General features: G+C 40.6%; 1 protein-coding gene across 2 annotated transcripts in view; it reads right to left on the reverse strand.

Moving 5' to 3' along the window:
* LOC114436018 (integrin alpha-5-like) overlaps positions 1–19,297 on the reverse strand; it is a 35,617-nt gene that overhangs the window by 10,371 nt on the left and 5,949 nt on the right. For both annotated transcript variants that reach the window (XM_028406055.1, XM_028406054.1), the window contains exons 2-19: positions 19,125–19,249; positions 17,276–17,376; positions 16,082–16,205; positions 15,906–15,967; positions 15,715–15,760; positions 15,443–15,568; positions 14,289–14,333; positions 13,950–13,993; positions 13,789–13,845; positions 11,258–11,310; positions 10,632–10,840; positions 9,915–10,106; positions 9,793–9,838; positions 9,604–9,717; positions 7,901–7,956; positions 7,357–7,514; positions 5,876–6,013; positions 1,472–1,539 (exon numbers count right to left, since the gene is read on the reverse strand). In XM_028406055.1, the coding sequence (XP_028261856.1) occupies positions 1,472–1,539; positions 5,876–6,013; positions 7,357–7,514; positions 7,901–7,956; positions 9,604–9,717; positions 9,793–9,838; positions 9,915–10,106; positions 10,632–10,840; positions 11,258–11,310; positions 13,789–13,845; positions 13,950–13,993; positions 14,289–14,333; positions 15,443–15,568; positions 15,715–15,760; positions 15,906–15,967; positions 16,082–16,205; positions 17,276–17,376; positions 19,125–19,249 (1,764 nt within the window). The remainder of the gene's footprint in view (positions 1–1,471; positions 1,540–5,875; positions 6,014–7,356; positions 7,515–7,900; positions 7,957–9,603; positions 9,718–9,792; positions 9,839–9,914; positions 10,107–10,631; positions 10,841–11,257; positions 11,311–13,788; positions 13,846–13,949; positions 13,994–14,288; positions 14,334–15,442; positions 15,569–15,714; positions 15,761–15,905; positions 15,968–16,081; positions 16,206–17,275; positions 17,377–19,124; positions 19,250–19,297) is intronic.

Consider the following 19,297-nt stretch of genomic DNA (forward strand, 5'->3'; position numbering starts at 1 on the left):
CCTGGGCAGTTTTAGCAAATGTAGAGGAAGCAACACGGATACCATAAGCCTCCACAGAGGCTGAAATGTGCAGCGCGTAGCTCGGATGAATTTCATTTGCTGGGAAAAAATAAAACAGTGGATCATAAAATAGACTAATTGAAGCCAGAGGACAGAGCTGTAACACAACGAATGAATGTTAAACATCCCACTGTTTGTGAATTCTTGGGGAGCGGGAAAAAAAAACGCTGCGTCTTGCATCGTGTCACAGTGAAGGGGATATTCTGTTTAGCGAAAGTGCTGAATCATTCAAGTTTTCATCCTGTGGCAAATGCAAGCGCAGATCTTTGAGTTTTCATGGGAAAGTTTCAGCGCTGATTGTATTTCTGCAGCTAAGAGAAATCACATGGCCTAATGCAAAACACTCCTCATAATAGCAGGCTGGCAGGGAGGAGAACGTCCTGAGTGTGTGTGAATGCACTGACAAGCTGACGAATATCTGTCTGGTGTCCAATTACAAACAAGGGCACATGATTAATTAGCAATAACATGCCACTGCGCCAAGAGTCATGAATCTTATCTGCATTTCTGGCAGACAATAAGTAGTCTGCAATTGTTAATTCTAATGCATAATGTTAATGTTAATCCTGTGCATAAAGAAAAGCTCCACAGACAAAGATTTATAATACACCTAACCCTTGTTTCATGTTTTGGGTTACTGTTTTTTTCCTCTTTGTTGCCATGTTATTTTCTTCTGATCTTTAGGATAGACTGGGGTGACATAGGGAGTAGACTGTTGTTGTATTTCACACCTCTCTCACCTGCCTCTGCACACTGTGACTGTCAAAGGCAATCATGTTAAAAAACTCACGTCTTCTTTAGTGTATTGAGTGGCGGATTTTACTGTCTCGGTTAGCCTAGCATAGCAATGCAAAGTCTATATTGATGAAAGCATCTAACTAAATAATGTACATAAACTCATCAACAGCAAATGGACAAAATTAGCAAAGTTAGCATAGCTTAAAATAGCCAGCTGTGGTTCAGGTGGTAACCATAAGGTTGGCAGTGCCGATTTGTCACTGAGAAAGACACTTATTCCTAAGTTGCTTGACGTACCAGTGCTTTGAGTACCTTTGAGTAGGCAAAGAAAAGTACTACATAAATATACAGCAGCAGCTGAGCTTGAAATAAAGTGAATCTTTGACTTGACTGGGTGACCAGAGACCCTCAAAGTATGGTAATGTTGTTCTGTGTTTATTAATTGTAGCTAACTGCATGCTAACATATGTAGATCTGTATCTGCTGGAGTTATAAACAGGTAACTGTTTGCTAACTGACAACAAATTGAAAGCTAACAATTGATCTGTCTCTAGCTAAAGGCGTTCAGTAAATAGCTAACAGTAAAGGAGAATGCAGGCAGGGTATTGCATGAGGGTTTTTGTGTCGTGTTCGTCGAATCAGGTAAAGTAACAGAAAGGTGATTTCCTCTCACCCATAAACAGCCAGCTTGAGGTCAGGGACGCAGATGTTGTCCTCTCCGCAATCAAGCTGAATCTGGGCCTGAGAAAAGAGGAAAGGATAGAGATAAATGGAGGAAGGGTGAGGAGGGGTGGGGGATGGATATGGTGGGTGAGAGAGTCCAAAGGTATTGGGGGAGAGAAAAGCTTTGAGTGGGGGAAGTGGATGTTTACAGAAGCCAGAACACCAGATTCATGATTTAATGAAAGGATAGGAGGGGATATAGTCTATACAGATCCTCCATATATGCACAGAACTGTAACAATATTTGCAACAACCAGATGCCAGGAGGCTGTGAGAAAGCTGCGTCCTTTCATCTGTGCAGGATAAAAGTAACAGCCTATGTGCTTTACATGTGGGAAGAAGGAACAAAGAAAACATGGTTAAGGTTTAATAGAATGAAAGGATGCTCAATTCTAGCTTAACAAGTATCACATTTTTGTGGAAAAACTCCAGGAAACAGTGAAAACTTGAAGAGAATGGGGATTAATGTGGTCCTACGGGACAAATGGCTTGGGGTGGACAAATGGGATTTGATTTGGCCATATTGTCTTCCAGTTGTGCCCTGTTTTTTTTTTAGCTTTTAGCTTCACTCTCTCTTTTCTTCACCACTGTCATTGTTGCCATGGCCTCATCTCTCTCCCAACATATGGGAAACATTAGATTCTAAAAGAATGCTATAGAGAGAGCAAAGAATCAGCCTGGAAATGGTTAACAGTGTCTGAGCGGAGATTCCTCTTTCAATGCTCTGCTTTACATTTACTCAGGAGGCTAGCGCTCATTTAACACCAAACAAACATGAGCGCACGTGATCGGTCCCAACTTATCTGTCCTTCACTTCATCTCTCTTTCACTTTGATCCCTTCATTTCCCATATGTATGATCCATGTGATCTGCGTTTTCCTCCACATCTTAAAGGAATAGACCGAACTACTGGCCTGTCGGTGAACTCCAAGACATACACGTGGAAGAAAAGTGAGAACTCTCTATCAAAACTCCTAAATGTCTAAAGCTTTGTCACATGCACTTTAAGTGATGCCATAACAAGTGCCAGCAATTTGAATACAGCTGGAAGCAAATTATTATTATTCTAAAAGCCCATTCTTCTTTGGTGAATCTGTCATGGACGCTGGTCTTTAGTACACAACAGATTTTCAATAAGTCAAGTCTTCGTGCTTTGGGTCATTGTAACACTGGAAGAGAAACCAAAGACCAAGACCCAGTTCTGCTAATGACTGCTTTAGGTTTTCTCTCAAGGTATTCACATAGTATTCTTTCCTCAAGATTTCGAGTTCCAAACGCCCTAGAGCGTCACACAGCATTATACTGCCAGCACCATGTTTAACCGTGGTAACTGTGTTCTTTGGGCCTCTCCTTTATTTCTTCTTGGCTAAATCATTCAACAGTTACTTGGCAGTTCTATTCTTGTTAGACACACGTCTCTCTCCACATGTTTCTCTTCATACCTCTGTCAATCTTTGTTTGACTCTCTTTGAACTGCTTTATAAAACCTCTCACCCAGTTCTTGAAACTTGGAAGCACTTCTCCTGCTTTGTAGACAATCCTTTTTCTCTAGTCTAAATTTATATTTCTTCACTTGCTATGATGCGTTCACAAATGTCATTCAGATTGGATCCCGCAGACTACATCGTAGGTGCTAAAGCACATCGATTTTATAGTACAACTTTTCTCAGGCCATTGAGAAAAGTTCAAATGACTGGGTCAGGGTCAATATGTGTGATCTGTAAATACAGAATCATGTCCAATCTGTACCACACTGTGGCTGTCCTCATGGTTGACCCTCCAGGTCGTGCTTCATCTGATCTTTAACATATTTGTGAAGTTTTTAATTCTGATTTTTTGCAGTAGTGGCATTAATGACACTCCCCCAGCCATGTGCATGGTAAATGCAGGAATATAGAGCAAGGAAGTGAGATTTGAATGTGATCATAATGAGCTGACACATTCTCATGCCAGGTGTCAACACAGCCTATGATGCAATGAAGGAGATGCAGATCTGATTCAAATGTTGCCCTTCTGGAGGACTGTACTACACTCCTACTGGAATAATATAACACTTCATCGCATAGTAAGGCCAGCTGAGAGGATCATCGGCGCCCCTCTCCCCTCCCTCCAAGACCTCGACGACAGCCGTCTCACCCGGGTCTCCCGTCTCACATCACAGGAGACCCCACCCACCCTTCACACCACTTCTTCAGTCTGCTGCCATCAGGAAAGAGACTGCGCAGCCTCCGGGCCAGGACCAGCAAACTGAGGAACAGCTTCATCCACCAGGCTGTCAGGAAGCTGAACTCTCTCCCTGCTGTGCCCCTCTTCCCCCTACATAAGAACCCTGACTCAAGAGTCATCATCATAGATCATCATGTTATTTTTTTCCACTACAATTTAGTAGCTGCAGGTTATAGGCATGGTTAAACATCATAAATACATTAAATAGTGATAAGTAAAAACCCATTCATTGGGCGAATAAAGAGGATATAATAAAGAGGACTAACAAACTTCAAATCTAACTAGCTGCTGCTGTGGTCAGAACAGTGGATTGCTGGACTGTGACTACACCCAGTAATGATCTAATATAAAATGTATTTCTACATCACTGCCAAATATCACGTTTTAACAGCTTTTCAGTTCTGATTCATTTCCTTCGATCCTTTAATTTACTGCACTGTAAAACTTGCTGCACTCAGTAAAAGTCATTCAAATCTATTACACGACCAGGGAAACAAAACAGCAACACTGTGCACAACAATGCACGCATGTCAGCTAGCATGGCAGCCTGGCACCAAATCTAAAAGTGTTGGCATGATTTTTTTTTTATGTTAGTGGAAAAAGGTGCTGTGTTGTGTGGGTTAAAGGGAAAGGTACATTCTAAAGTTTGTTATTTTGCTAAAAACCACGTTGAAGTTTGACAGATACAGCTGATCTGGTGGCTGTACCACTATGAGTACAGAACATACAACAGGACTTGCTGTACAACAATATGTACATTATATTTTTAGATAAATACAGTTCACATCCTACAGATATTTGTGTTTTTGATTAATTTGAAACATCTAGACATGGGTTTGATAAAATATCACCATCTTGCCCATTTATCTCTGATGAAAAGTGTCTTTTTTTGCAAAGCAAACCTGCTGGTAGATTTTTTTATCAACTTTTTAGGGTAGCATATCTATGTACAAAAAGCCTGTATCATCACCTAACAAACATGGAATTTGTTGTGTTCATTTATAGGAGAGTGTGCTCTCCCAAAAAGCCATCTACATGCACGTGGTCAACACGCTCACATTACATACTCACTTCACCTTATATCACTCACATAAACATGTGCACGTTTTCAGGCTCTGGTTCTTGCCTGGTGGTAGGAGACCACTGGCAACGTACATAAACAAACCACAACCAGATGTCAGAGAGCCGAGCACCGCCCCACCCCACCCAAACGGAGCTGTCAGTCCTCCCTCTGTGTTTTTGCAGAGCCATGACTGGCTGGTCCCTCCATAAACCTTCCAACTGTTCATATATAAAACACAATGAAACAAATACCAAAAAGAGGCTAGAGCACAGTGAGCTGCTCTATTTCTCTGCTCTATGCTAACCTCCATCTTTCCCCATTCAAATAAATGCCCTTTATGTGCACTGTGTGCGTTTTTTTTACATGACTTTTGGTTGTTTGCATTATGAAAACATTCATCATTCCCTCTGCTATGCTTTTCATCTGGTGATGGTTATGGTGGCCATCTGTTTGGTTTCTAAGATGCAAGGCGTGTGGCCATGTAAGTGCTGCGGTCTAGACGTTTACTGTGGTAATGTAATATATGGATGCACTTTACAATTCTGCACAAAGTGCAGAAAAGATACACTTTATATCTTCAGAGGTTTTTAATTTTAATGGCAAATTTCTCTTTTTGGAAATCAAAGAAATCTTTTGTTTTTTTTTCGGTTCAAAAAGCAGTTTATTCCTTTGTAGCCCTGTCTAAAATAAACTCGTGGCAAAGCTGTCGTAGTTCGACGGTTGTTCACATACGGCTTTTGTACGCGACCCGGACGCTGTTCCAGTGAACCCGGAAGTATCACGTCGCTAGCGGGATTCACTAGCCGCATTTGTGTTCAGACCTGAGCCACATTTGAGCCAATCCGGCTAGAGCCACCACAGAGAGGTGGATCGAGATCTATCCGGATATATATGGATTCGCGTTGTTCAGACTAAGAAAAAAACTATCCGGGTGTATCCAGATACGGCCAGAATCCCGCTCTAGCCGGATTGATTTCCTCAGTGTGAATGGGGTCTTAAAGAGGCAGGGCAGTGATGAAATACCTCTATTACACTTAATTTCCTCCTATCAGATAAAATATGTACCTTCTGCTGTATCAGCTGTTCAGTCTGATAATTGAGGATGGGGCTGAGGCCGTGCCGGTCCAGTGGGGCCTGAGTATCCAGACTGAAGTTAAGGCTGATGGAAATGGGAGACAGTTTGTCTCGGAACTCCTCTTCAGGCTGGAACAGAGAAAGAAGCAGCTACATGAACAAATGCAGAGTCACTTATTGAAGAAAATGAAACACAGAACCAAAGATTTTACAAATCAGTAGCAGATGTTACAGCAACATTTGGCCTATAAGGAGAATAAGGAGAATTTGGTGTTTATGGAATTTGGTCTTTTAAAGTCTCCTTCTTGTGGCGTGATTCTATTTGAGGCGCCACAATGATGCGGCCTCTTTACAGAAAGAGCAGCACAGAAAGATAAGTGCTGACTGACAGGTGAGTGTATGTTTGTCTCCCTCTGCTCCGATCATTCTGCCTAACAGGGCACATCTACACATATGACATAAGTGACTTTGGCAGGCCTAATCTTTGATCAGTTTGCCACTGAGTGATGAGAAGATTGGTACTGCAGTAGTTTCCCCTTACAGAAACTTCAAACCCTGTCTATTAGAAAATGACTTTAAGCTCTGTGAAAAACTTAACCACGTTCACCTGGAAATGCAGGTGTAAAACCGTCTGATTAAATGGATCCAATGGAAACCAGCAGAGGTCTAGCTACACCGGAAGATATGTGTCAACTGGTTTAGCTGTAATAATCTGTGTGTGATAACAATCTGAGGCTTCATATCATTCTATAATGTTTTTAAAATGGAATTTCACTCATAAAAATATAAATCACTTATGTTACACAGCATACAAGAAAAGGAAACTGAGTAATTAGATACAGCAAAATGACTCGAAATCATTCTATGTACTTATAAAAAGAAAACAATGTAGCATATGTCTGTAATGTTGCCAAAGTTTGACACTTTTAAGGCTATTTTCTGACAAATGTGCAATAATATGAATAGTCTTATTGCTTTGGAATTGGAGAGAGAGAGAATGAGAGAGAGAGAGAGAGAGAGAGAGAGAGAGAGAGAGAGAGAGAAAGGTGCCTGTAAAATTCCCACAGGTATCAGAGGCTGACAAATGTAGTGAAAAAACTACAATCCAGTTCCTGGAGTGGCCACATGAGGGTGTCTTTTGGAGTGAGTCAAGTCCATGTTAAAATCTCCAGCTATACAGCAGAATTATATCTACAGCCTGGTACATAAATGACATTACATTTTTGTCTCTATAACGCCCCTTGTTTATTAAATTAGGTAAGGTAAGGTAAGGACTAGCCAAAGCCTCCTACAATAAGACTTATAAACAAATAAAACATAACCTCATTTAATAACTATATTTACAGTCTTTTTCACTAACATGCAAAATTAAAATGATACATTACAAATCATAAACATTAGCATGTTAGCATTTTCTAGATGTCTAGATGTATCTTGTATGCTGAGGTGCAAAAACATCTAGTGTGACTGACCCGTAGATAGATCGTGCTGTTATGGCACTGCTGGATTCCCTTATTGACGTTTAAGTTCTTCACCAGACTGGGCTGCTGGCTCTCCAAGAACAGAGTCCTCCTGACGGACTGCTTTTGGTTCTTTTTCACACTGTCCAACTGCACCTCCACCACAAAGTCTTCAGAGCGCACACACGTGGACACAAAAATGGTTGTTAATGTATGCATAGCCACGAAAACACACATTACATGCTTGTATGTAGGATTGCATGCACATATGTTACATTTGCTGAACATTCTTTGTACAGAAACACACGGGGCATTGCTGTAAGACCACAGGACAACAACTATGCAGAAAACACAGACAATACACACCCACTCACTTAAAATAAACACACACACACTTTTCTAAACTGCCGGAGCCCGCCAAGTTACTCTGTATTTACACTATTGTTCTTTTATCTTGATCCTAACTGCAAATTGACCACAGTGAGGTCCAGCATACTTGTGGCGAACAAAAAAAGCAAGGTAATTGGGACCATCTGTGTGTGTGTGCATGGCTCACCTAGATGAGAGGGGAGGTGCTCCCCATTAGCCAGCAGGCAGAAACTGATGCTGACACTAGAGGTTTGACACAAAGAAAAAACATTAGCATATACACACGCTAAGCTTACCTGTTTGTTTCAAAGCACTTCAATGTATAAATAAATTTTATTAGTATTTATTACAACTAAGTGCAATACTGTTAGAATAGTTGGGGTTATGTGAATTAGAAGGATTATTTATTATCTTAATTTAAGGACTTCCAAGCAGTGTACAGCTGAACAGCAATACCTAATGTGTTTGATAGAAGCAACATAACCTAGGAGGCAGAATCACATCATCAGACCTTTATATGTGTGCAAATTATAACTGTGTCATCCTGACACATACATCTTAAAGGAGGAAAATACAAGACCATAACAGACTTGGCAATATGGGTCATTTTGACATTAGCTATAATAGATCAAAAAAGGCTGGGTGGTTTTAATGTTAGCTGCCAACCATCTGACATGGTATGTTATATATATATAGTTATGACAAAAGTCCTTTACATGAAATTATCATTCAGACTGGGCTTAGATAACCATGGATAAGTAAAAAACAAAGATTCACTAGTGTTGAGTGACAACATGCAGAAACCAACAAAGAGGGATTATCCTAAAATGGAAGATGTAATCATCAAAATAGATGATGTAATCATCAAAATATTTTCACAATAAATAAGGGGTTTTAGCATGCATTAAATGAAACCAGCTAAAATTCAGCTAAATTTAGATTACCAACTGTATTATTCTGTCCATTGTGTATGCATATTTATTGTTTTTGCTTTGCAAAATTTACGTCATTTTGTATACTTTTTGAAATTCTAGGTCTAAACAATCTTAAATCTCTTAAATTATCTCAGTTTAAAAAAGGGTTACAAGTTACAACACAGGCCTAATTAGTTGATTATGTGTAAATAAATATTAGGGTTGTGTAAGTTCCTTGTGTTTAAGGACCCAAAATTGTGTGTCAGCCAAAACATGTCTTGAGTTTATGATTGATTGAATCCTAAAGGAAAACAGCTTCAGAAATATCAGTAAATGAACATAAATAGAAGACTATGTAAAGAGTTTTAGCAAAAACAAACATCTTCCTCATTTCAAGAAAAGTTACAACCTTTTTCCAACCTTTTCAAAACTCACAACTGCACTCATTTCCTTCCTTCCATGTACAGTAGCTACCAAAACCTTTCTTCCTCCTCCTTCTCTTCTCCTTTTGGTTTCCACAGCAGCAGAAACACCAATAAGCACAAAAACAAGCCTTCCTTGTATCAACCTACTGGACAGATTCTAAGAAGCCAGCAAGTTTGGCAAACGCGTCACAGCAGTCTAAAAATGTTCCACACTTAATACGATGGTTAAACTGGACTTATGGAAACAGCCTTATTGAGATTGAAAGCTGGTGAATTTCCCCTTTCCACACCCCCCCCAACAGGATCTAAGAATAAATAGCATGTATTTCAGAGCGGACAGGAAACTGTGAAGTCATTGGACATTCTCTTGAAGTAAAGTACAAACTAAGATGTGGGTTACGTAACATTTGCAAGACTTTCCATGTTCTGTTATTGTCACAGAGCCCTTAAGAGCTGCACTGTCAGTTGGATCAAACCATGTATAATCTTTTATGTTAATCCTTTTAACATAAATGTGTAGCTTAAAAACATTTTTTAAAAACAGCCCCTACCAAGACACAGAGATGGTTTCACTGCCTGTGCTCAGCCAACAAGTCCTCTCTTCCTGGTTGAACATGTTGGGCTGCACTGTTAGAGATGCACTGGCGCTCACTATTGGCCGAGCTCTGATTGAAGACACAGAAGAATAGTAAGAGTCCACATAACTGCCATAAAGTTTCTTATAAAGTGTATAAACATACCTGTATAGCACAGCTTTATCCACCCCAAAAGCACCAACAATCAGATCTGCAAGAAAAGAGTTAGATGAAAATCTTTGTCAGATGTAAGATGTAAACAGATGCTAATTTCTAATGCCTAATACCTGGGTATCCGTTTTGGTCCAGATCAGTGTTTCCTCGCAGAGCTAAGCCAAAACCGGCTGGGAAAGAGCTAGAAGCCCATTGGCCGGAAATAGTTTGAGTGGGCGTGTCTGTCAGTCCTTCGGAATAACCGTTATAGATGAAAACCAACCCCTGCTGGTGGTCTCCTCCGTAGGGACAGCCGATAGCCATGTCTGATTGTAGAAAGCAACAACACACTGCATGTGAGTACACTGCGCACAGTGAGCTTAAAGCCTTTGATCACAGCAATGATGGTTTCGGAGTAGGGTAGGACTCTTTGATTTCTGGTGATTTTCTGTGTTTTATGGTGAATAATGAATGAAATGTGGACTGACAGTAGTTTGTTTGCTGCTGCCAGGATCACAGCTGGAGGTCAAACCAGCAATGGAACTTTAAATCATCATTTTAATTACTGGTTGAATCATTTGTCAGATAAAACAGGCAAAACATATGGTGGTTCATGTGAGGAACTGTCATTCAGAATATTTTTAACTTCATTGTGATCCCATTCTTCACCATTTATCTGTATTTGTATCAATTTTTTAATCTATTCATTAAGCTCATTGATCATGAGCATGTCGACTTCATTAAGTCATTGATTTGCATGAGGTTCTTGCCCTGAGGTGGATTCTACGATGGCTGCCAAGAGGCGAGACTTCCCATAGGTGTACCATCCATACTGCCTGGTGCATATTTACCGTTGAATCCATCTTGATTGAGGTCACCCAATGGAGCTAGCGAGGTGCCAAACCGGCTGAAGACCTGAGGGCCCAGGAGCTGAGACCGGCTTGGCTCCAGAAGAAGAGGGGCCCTCTGCAGGTACACATACACCTTACCCAGCTCCTCCAGGCGCCCGCTGGACCCTCGGCGCATGAACATTGGTGCTCCCACCACCAGGTCATCCAGGCTGAGCAAGCAAAAGTAAAAGGACATAAATAAAGACAAAAAGGCTCCTTTTTTTTCTCTTTAAACACTCATCATAATTGAAACTGTGTAAAGGACCAATGGAAGCTGAGTAATCAGGGGAAATGGCAGTTTTCTGTGTAAAGATGTGGGTGATGGAATGATATGAAGAAATCATGTGTCCCTTTACACAGCAAAAAGCTGCAGGCTGTGAAGTTTAGAGGAAGTTGGACAAATGAGAACTTCAGTCAGAAAGGAACTATTCACAGATTAAAGGAATTTTTCATGATGCATTATAGTGTGAGAGTGTGGGAGACCTCCAGAAAGTCAAATATTGATGTCAGTTACAGTGAACTCACTTTTAGTTTTTTGTTTAGTTTGCCCTCATTTCATTCACCATCTGTGTCACCATGACTCTTACCCGTCGTTGTTGATGTCGGTGGCTGCCACTGCGTACCCGAAGTAGGACCCCATCTGGAACGCATTACAAGAGACCCAGTTGGCTGTAATCACATCATGGTGCATAGATCCCTTTCTTTTCTTTCATTTACTCCGTCTGTGTCCTTTTTCTTTTTTCTGCACACTCCACCACCACCACACCACCACCATCAGAAGCTTTCCTCTTCAATCTCTCAATCCCACAATCCCCTGGGGTCTCCTCTTTTCCCTTTTCATGGAGCTCAGTGTTGAGCTTCTGTAGATTTAGGTGAGGTAGGGGATCTGACTCTTTGCGGGCCACTCATGGGACCAGGGTTTTTCCGGGTTGATTTCATACCACATATGATAAATTAGGGTCACATTGCATCCTTGAGTTAACTCTCTCACTTTAAAGTGATTAGTATTTTAGCTGTACGGAACCCTTTCACAAGGGTTTCCCTTGTGAAAAACAAGACTGTATATTGGGACTGTATTCCAGTGTCACACATGCAAAACAGCTCATATCAATGCTTATCAATATAAATAAAACTGGAGCTCAGGACAAAGTTCAAATCCTTGGTAGCAAAGTTTTGTCATACATATAGTCCAATATATCTTTGCATTTGTATGGATTTTTCCGTTGCTAAAATGAGTAAATTACAGAGCTAGCCCCTATGTTTAGCATACAGACGTAGCTAGGACTTGTGCACATCAGTTGATAAATTAACTCAGTGGCAATATAAGTTTCCCCATGTTTCCAAGTATCAACCTTTCCTTGCAGCATACCAAATAAAAGATTTAGCAGCTTCATCTACCAACCCAGCAGGGCCTCCTGCGCACAAACTCATCAGTGTGTTTTTACAGCTGATTTTGACAGCATGGTTCGAGCACCCACAGAGAGACCAGTATTCTTACACATACAGCAGAGCAACAATTAGCCAGGGGTTTACCTCAGATCACTCTCACTATGACCAAATGGTTTACTCAGCACCCTCCACCCTCAGGTTCACTCCTCCGTGGTGCAGTCACCAATGACCTCCCACGCTGAAACCCCTCACACATATGTGTACATGATCAAATGCTCTTATAAGGATAGGATATAAGGAAATTTTAGTGTTTGTTCCCCTTCAAAGTATTAGCTGTAAACAGATCACTTCCTAAAGTGATTTCAGTGTAAAAACACATTTTAAACTGAAGCGAACTGAAGCGAATTCGGAGCTTAAGTCACGCTGTATAATAAAAACCGAAATATTACCTAATTTTCCTTTTACCTATTTTCTACCTTACGTTAATTTTGATAGACTGAACTAAATAAACCAAATTGTTCTTCATTTACTTTTTATTTGATTTGATTATTATTTCTTAATATGGGTCATGTCAGTTGCTGTTCTGTTTTCCACCTGTTTGATTGGCTGAGTTCAATTACACCCATCTTGTGCTCCACCTGCTCTTGTGTCAGTTTATCTCTGTTCTCAATAGGTGTGCTTATTGTTCCATTGTTTCAGTTTGTTCTTAGTTATTGAGCGGGTTTTGAGATTTTTTCTTACTAGTTTTCACAAATTCTATACCCGCATTCTGTAACACTGGATTTACACCAGAAGTGACAGCTGCCGTGAAATACTTCCATTTTATTGGATGAGAGTATTTACACCAGAAGCATAGCAGCGTGTATCAGAAGCATAGATTCGCGTCCCTTCACAAGAGATACACGCCGGTTCTATTTTTTAACTGTATCGCATCCAAGACACGTCAATTTGCAACAAATAGATCCAGCAGACAGGAAGTCAGGCACCAGAACACCAGAGTTTCCGGGAGATTTTCAAAATAAATGCTGTGAGACTAACCTCTCGCCACAGCCATGTAGGAGGAGAGACCATATCAAAAAATGAAAAGGCAGGGAGAGAAGCAGCAGCTGTTTTAGAGTGGAAGGTGAGAAGCTGCTCTGTGTGTACGTGTGTTGACGGAGTAAACAGAGGTTTTAGTAGAGAGGACATTGACTATCAGGTAAACAGGCAGATTACTAGGTGAATTTGTGAACCTTGCGGGAGCTTGTATTATACGCCCAGATACACTGCGCTTTAGAAACACTCCTAGTATGAACTGATGTCGAGCTGGAGATGCAACAAAAACACACCGCTTCTGTTCCGCTCTGTTTTGCTTCTCTTCTGGTGTAAATCCAGGGTAAGGTCTATTTGTTAAACACACTCTCAGTTAAATTGGCAGTGATGAGTGATTTTCAAAATAAAAGCTATTTTCAGAATAATGACTACTTAATGAGCAGACTACTTAATGAGTGAATCCATACAGTGACAGTGTGAACGCTGTCTTGGTATCTGCTCTGTCTGGGTTGGATTTATAGCTTTCAGAAAAACCCTGAGCTGTCCGTACAGTAAGCTGGACCGCTGACCTCTCTATAGGTCTCCTCTCCACAGGGCAATTTCCTTCATCACTCATCATTCACCCTTCCTTACCACCTTAAATGCATACCCACATATGAAATCAGGGGCCAAGCAGAAAAGCCAGATGTGCACATACCTGCTCCCCTGTCAAGTTCAGCAGAGATGTCAGATCCCTTCCATTTAATATGGTCACCTGTGATTAAAAAACAGAATTGTTTATTGAAAAAAAAGACACAAACACTATTATATATTGTAGATTATATGCATTTAAAAAACGTAAATGTGAGAAGTCCTTACTAAACCATACAGCATGAGTCCTTTTGGAACTCCTGTGATGAAATCTGTAAGGAAAAAAAAAAAAAGAGAGGAGAGGAGAGGAGAGGAGAGGAGAGGAGAGGAGAGGAGAGGAGAGGAGAGGAGAGGAGAGGAGAGGAGAGGAGAGGAGGGGAGAGGAGAGGAGAGGAGAGGGAAAAAAATCTGATTTTTTTTTCCATTATTTGGGTTTCCAAATGTTCTTACTTCCTGAAAGACTTAATAATCCTTTTCCGTTACAACACAAACATGTGTCGAGACTGAGCAGCTAGCTTCGCACTCAGCCATGCATTTGGTTCACCGTACTGTAAATATGACCCTTACCTTCCTCGGCATCCCCACTGAACTCTCCAGCAGCTACAGAGTAACCTGCAGGCAGGAGAGAAGGAGAGCATGAAAAACAGAAAGATAGATGAAGGTTTAGGTGCAATAACATGTTTCCACCTGGGAATAATAAAGTATTTCTGATTCTGATGTTTTCAATGAAAGTGTTGCACAATGGTCCTCTTTCATCCCTGTCAAAACCTGGTGCCTCCATTACCCACAATTCAACTCAACAGCTGACAGTTGGCCAGAGAGTCATGTGTGTTGTGCTAGTAGTGATTAATGTTGTCTTTACCCCCATGAAGAGGAGGAGCAGGCAACAGAAATCTGCTAAACTCACTTCTGTCTAACTCCACACAGATTTTCCAAACATTTATGTAGCTCTCAGTGTTATCAGGGGTGCTGTATACATATATAAATGCAGGATTAATCAGCAGAAATGGCATTAGTTTCTTATATTCATTGAAAGGAGTGTAATTCTTCACAGATTACAGAATGCATGCCCTTAAACAGGCTTTTATTATCCATCATGTAAAGTGAAAAAACATTGTTTTCTTTTTGTTGCCTTAAAACAAATCCACTTGGAATAAGCAGCTCAAATGTGCATTTTTATTTTTTGCTGCTGGTGTTGATGACAGAAAACACAATAAGACACAGCAAATACAAACAAAAAACACTACAAAGAAAAAGGAAAGATTTTTAATTTAAATTGTTGCTAAAATGCAAAACAACTGTCCTGGGCAAAAGATAATCAAGTATGAATAGTGTATGCTCTAGTAATACTAGAATTACTTTCCACACATTCAATGGTAATGATCAGATTATGATATGTCATGTTATATATTTATATGTAAGCTCAAAAATAGCAAATACACTGCAATCCAAACAAAGTGGATGTGAGGTAAACATGATGAAGGATCCCACATGAAATGCATCAATCTTTTGGGGATCCTCTAGAAAATCTTAAGGTTGGATCAGTTTTGTCCAGATGATGGCACTAGAGGTGAGGTCATGGGGTCAAACATAACAGGAAGCTGCTAACCACCATAAAAATGAATATCAAATGAGAAACGTTGCTCTGGACAAAACTAACAATAGTAGTTTATATACACTATTAGGACCTGCTGTGCTAGTGTCAATGTGTTTTTCCTCACCCAAGTAACTGTCATCGTAGCTTGCATGAACCTGTTGGGTCTGAGTCTGTCCGGTGACCGACAACAGAAAGTAAGACGGGTAGTAAGCCTTTACAATCTCCTCTGTGGTGGCTGAAATAAGCTGACCTGCAGGATGGAAGGGTACAAAACGGTAAAGCACTGTGTGTGACATTTGAACTCTGGCTCTTGGATTGATTTTCTGACTCTGTCAAAAGAAAAATTAAGATATCTTCTAAAAAAATCCATGCAGTTCCAAATTCCTCTGAGCTCACCTTGCCAGTAAAAGCTGCCTGGTCCTCCAAGCACAACCCTCCCATCCTGTAACACACACACAGTAACCAGAGCTGAGAATTCTGTGTGTCACTAATCACTGGTGAATTTCAATAAGACTGTTATCTATGCTACTACATCAGAAACTGCTTTCATGTGATTATGTTGGAATCGATGACAAATATTGTCTTACCTTGGTGAAATCAGCGCTGAATCCCCCCTGACAATAGCCCTGTCCAGCAGGTCCATGTCTTTCTGCAGTGACCAGGACCAAAGCACAGGAGACACCGTTAAGTTTTCCATTTCATGAAAAATGACCACATCATATTTCCCACACAATGGGAATTGTTTGTGATTGCTGTAGTTCACCTGTTCGGCAGGGGGCATACTCCACAAATGTTTTGAGGCTGTCTACAGAGAGGTAGCAGGTTCCTGTAACATCGGCGAAAGGTGTGTCATGTTCAGTCCTCCAGTAATACCTGGGAGCACAGGCCTGGATACAACAGAGGGAAGATGCAGTGACTACTGTACATAAGTTAAACCGGTTCAAGTATTTTTAGCCAAAACCAAAAAATGTAAAAATGCAAATATACAGACAACACAAGTAAATAGTAAAAAAACTTTATCAATGGAATAATGGGAGCATAGATCTCTAATTGTAAAGGATGGGGCACTGCAAGCTACTCTTATGAATGAAATGAATAAGATTCCTCTCTCCTGTAGGCAGGATAATGCACAGAAACACAAATGTCTGACTTTATATGTATCTATAGGTACTTTGCTAACACAGGTCATTCAGACAGATAAAAGCCATGTGCATTGTAAACATGAGTTAGCTAGCATGTTAATTGCAAGATTTTGCAAGATGGTACAAAAAATCATGTCTTGAACAAATGTAATTTTATACTCGTTTGTGAGCCTGGAAAAAAAAATCATTTTAAAGGCCAAGATGTTTGGAGGATACATACTTGTAGAGTCTCAATGCATGAAAATGTGTGCTTACAATCATGGGGCCTCAGTACCTGCTACACGCCCCCTAGAAGGGGTGGGGCAATGTAATTTGAGAGAGAAGTGATTTTGTAGAATAACATTAGCCAGCTAGCTAGCCAATTACCTGGTTTTAAAATACCTACAGCAATCTAGTCCCACTTATGGACTACAACAATACAAGAGAGCCGTTATATGCATGTTTTCTAACAACTGGCTGGATGCGGCCATGCTAAACTAAGGATGCTTTTACATTTTCTGCACAATGAGTATATTTTTAGTAACAAACTTGTGTTTCAAGAGTCACTTTTTATTTCATTTTCATTCAAGCAGGAAGAGAGTCAGTGTTAGAAATTGTTCTGCAACACATTCTTAACAGTAAATCAAGCATCCCCCGCAAGTACTTCCACAAGCCCATATGGAAAAATCCCTGACAGTGAAATCTGCTGATTAAATCAATACAACATGCACAAAAAACACTTTGTGTTAAGAGCAGTTACACTAAACAAGTAGGACACACTGTTTAGGTGAGATTTATTCTCCAATACTGACCAAATATCCCATGACTATTCTTACCAGTATGCTGTTGCCATGGGAACGTACAGTAGCTCCAAACCACTGATGGGACTTGAACTCAACCTGAGTGTTTACGTCATTTATATAAAAATACCGATCACCTGCAAAAACATATAAAAGAGAATCATATTTTAAAGGAAAGCAAGATTTATGCCCACACATTTCAGTCCTCAGAAAGTGTTACTTGGAAGTAACCTCGGTGATGTCAGAAGCTGCTATTTTAACTCCCTGTGTCATCAGTGTTTGATTTTCGTGCTGTCACGGCTTCATCTGAAAGTGTTCCCCACATGTTCTTGGCTTTTTACATGGATATTTTATGGCCTTGTTCCCGGGGTCTGCAGTCTTAATCCATCCTCCATGCTATGGCAGACATCAAACGGCTCAAAGAGACTTGGACCTTGTTGTTACTGTAACCCAAACGGCTGTACTTCGTTGTCAGGATCTGTTTAAAGAGGAGGCCCTGGCAGTGATGAGGGAGGGGAGGGAGAGGTGGAGGAGTGCAACGAGCATGTGTGTGTATATTTGTGTGTGTGTGTGGTTGCCTGCCAAAGGTTTTAATTTTGCAACTTCAGCAGCATTACAGCTTTTCAACAACATTCTGTTATAATAATTAAAATTAAACTAAGATGTTGATATTTCTATATTGATCGCTTTTCCTGATCCCTTTATGTATGGGAAAATGTCTTTAGATCCAAGTATTAAATAAAAGTTTACGATGCTGGGATTACCTGTCAGACCCTATTTTATATTAAATGTGAATTTATTTCACATACAAAAAAGTAATGGTTCGATCCATTAAAAGCAATTTAACAAAAAAGAAATAAAAATGCTTGTCTTCGGTCCCTGTTTAAGTACTGAAAGAAATGTTTAAATGTGGCTCTAACTGCTTTTACTCTTTGATATATGTGGCTGTCGTGTGTAGCAGAGTGGTGACATTAAACTCTCCTGGCTGCAGCTCTGTTGGGTTAATGGAGTCTGGCCTATGTCCTCAAACACACCATGAATCCTGAGGCCCACAGTGGGGAAATGTGAGACTACCAAATGTAAACATATAAGCATGTGCATGTAGATGTAATAGTGTGTGTGTGTGTTTTTCTACAATATATCACGGTTAAACAGTTTGTAGGTGTGTATTTGTGTATGCAGTTCGCAAACTCGCCGCCTTCCGTCTGTGTAAACCTCAATTTCAGCGCACACTTACGATAAGTCACACCCTGTGATCCTCAAACAGTGGTCCTTATCGCTTCCTGCATTTCTGATGGGGGTGATTATTTTCCTGGTGGGGCCCGGGGGCAACCCTGGTCCTCTGAGGTCCTTGCCCCCCATAATGACTCTGCACTAATTAAAGACTGCTCACAACACTGGGACCAAGTCCAGCAAAAAAAAAATCAAAGCTCTGTGAAAACACTGCAAACACAACTTATGCCCCAATTTGGAGAAGTTAGCTAAAGGGTGGGGTGGAGGGAGAGACTGAGATGCCATTTAAGAGAGACATCAAAGGGTGGTGTCAATCAAGACACATGACCTGCAGATTAGCAGAGGTAAGATGGCAGGAGCCGCACTTCTGACCTCTGGGTCAAACATTGTGGTGTTTAAATAGGGATGCTACCTATAGCTTCTCTCAGCCATTTTTACGCCTAGTTAGAGACAGTTGAGTGTTTACTACATGATCCTGTCCCGACTGTTTAACAGTACCGGGGTAAGTGACATTTTTACATCCTGGAACATTGTTCCTGACCAACTACTGCTGCGATTATGATGTAGGGAAAATTTCCATAGGACTTTGGATGTTGAACTGTGTGGGCATTAAAAAGTCAACCATCAATTCTTCTTTAACAAGACACCCTACCTTGCTTGTCAAAGTTGATAATGCTGCAGTTACTTTGGCTCCAGGGGCACAAGTACACAGCTCCTCCTTCAGTGATATAGGGCTGGCTGGTGTTGGCTTTCGGGGCGCCGATTAAAATGCTGATACTAGACGGCAGGAAAGAAAACAAGAAAAGTCCATGATAAGGTACATTT

The sequence above is a fragment of the Parambassis ranga genome, chromosome 5 (assembly GCF_900634625.1).
Source record: "Parambassis ranga chromosome 5, fParRan2.1, whole genome shotgun sequence".
Taxonomy (NCBI): Eukaryota; Metazoa; Chordata; class Actinopteri; family Ambassidae; genus Parambassis; species Parambassis ranga.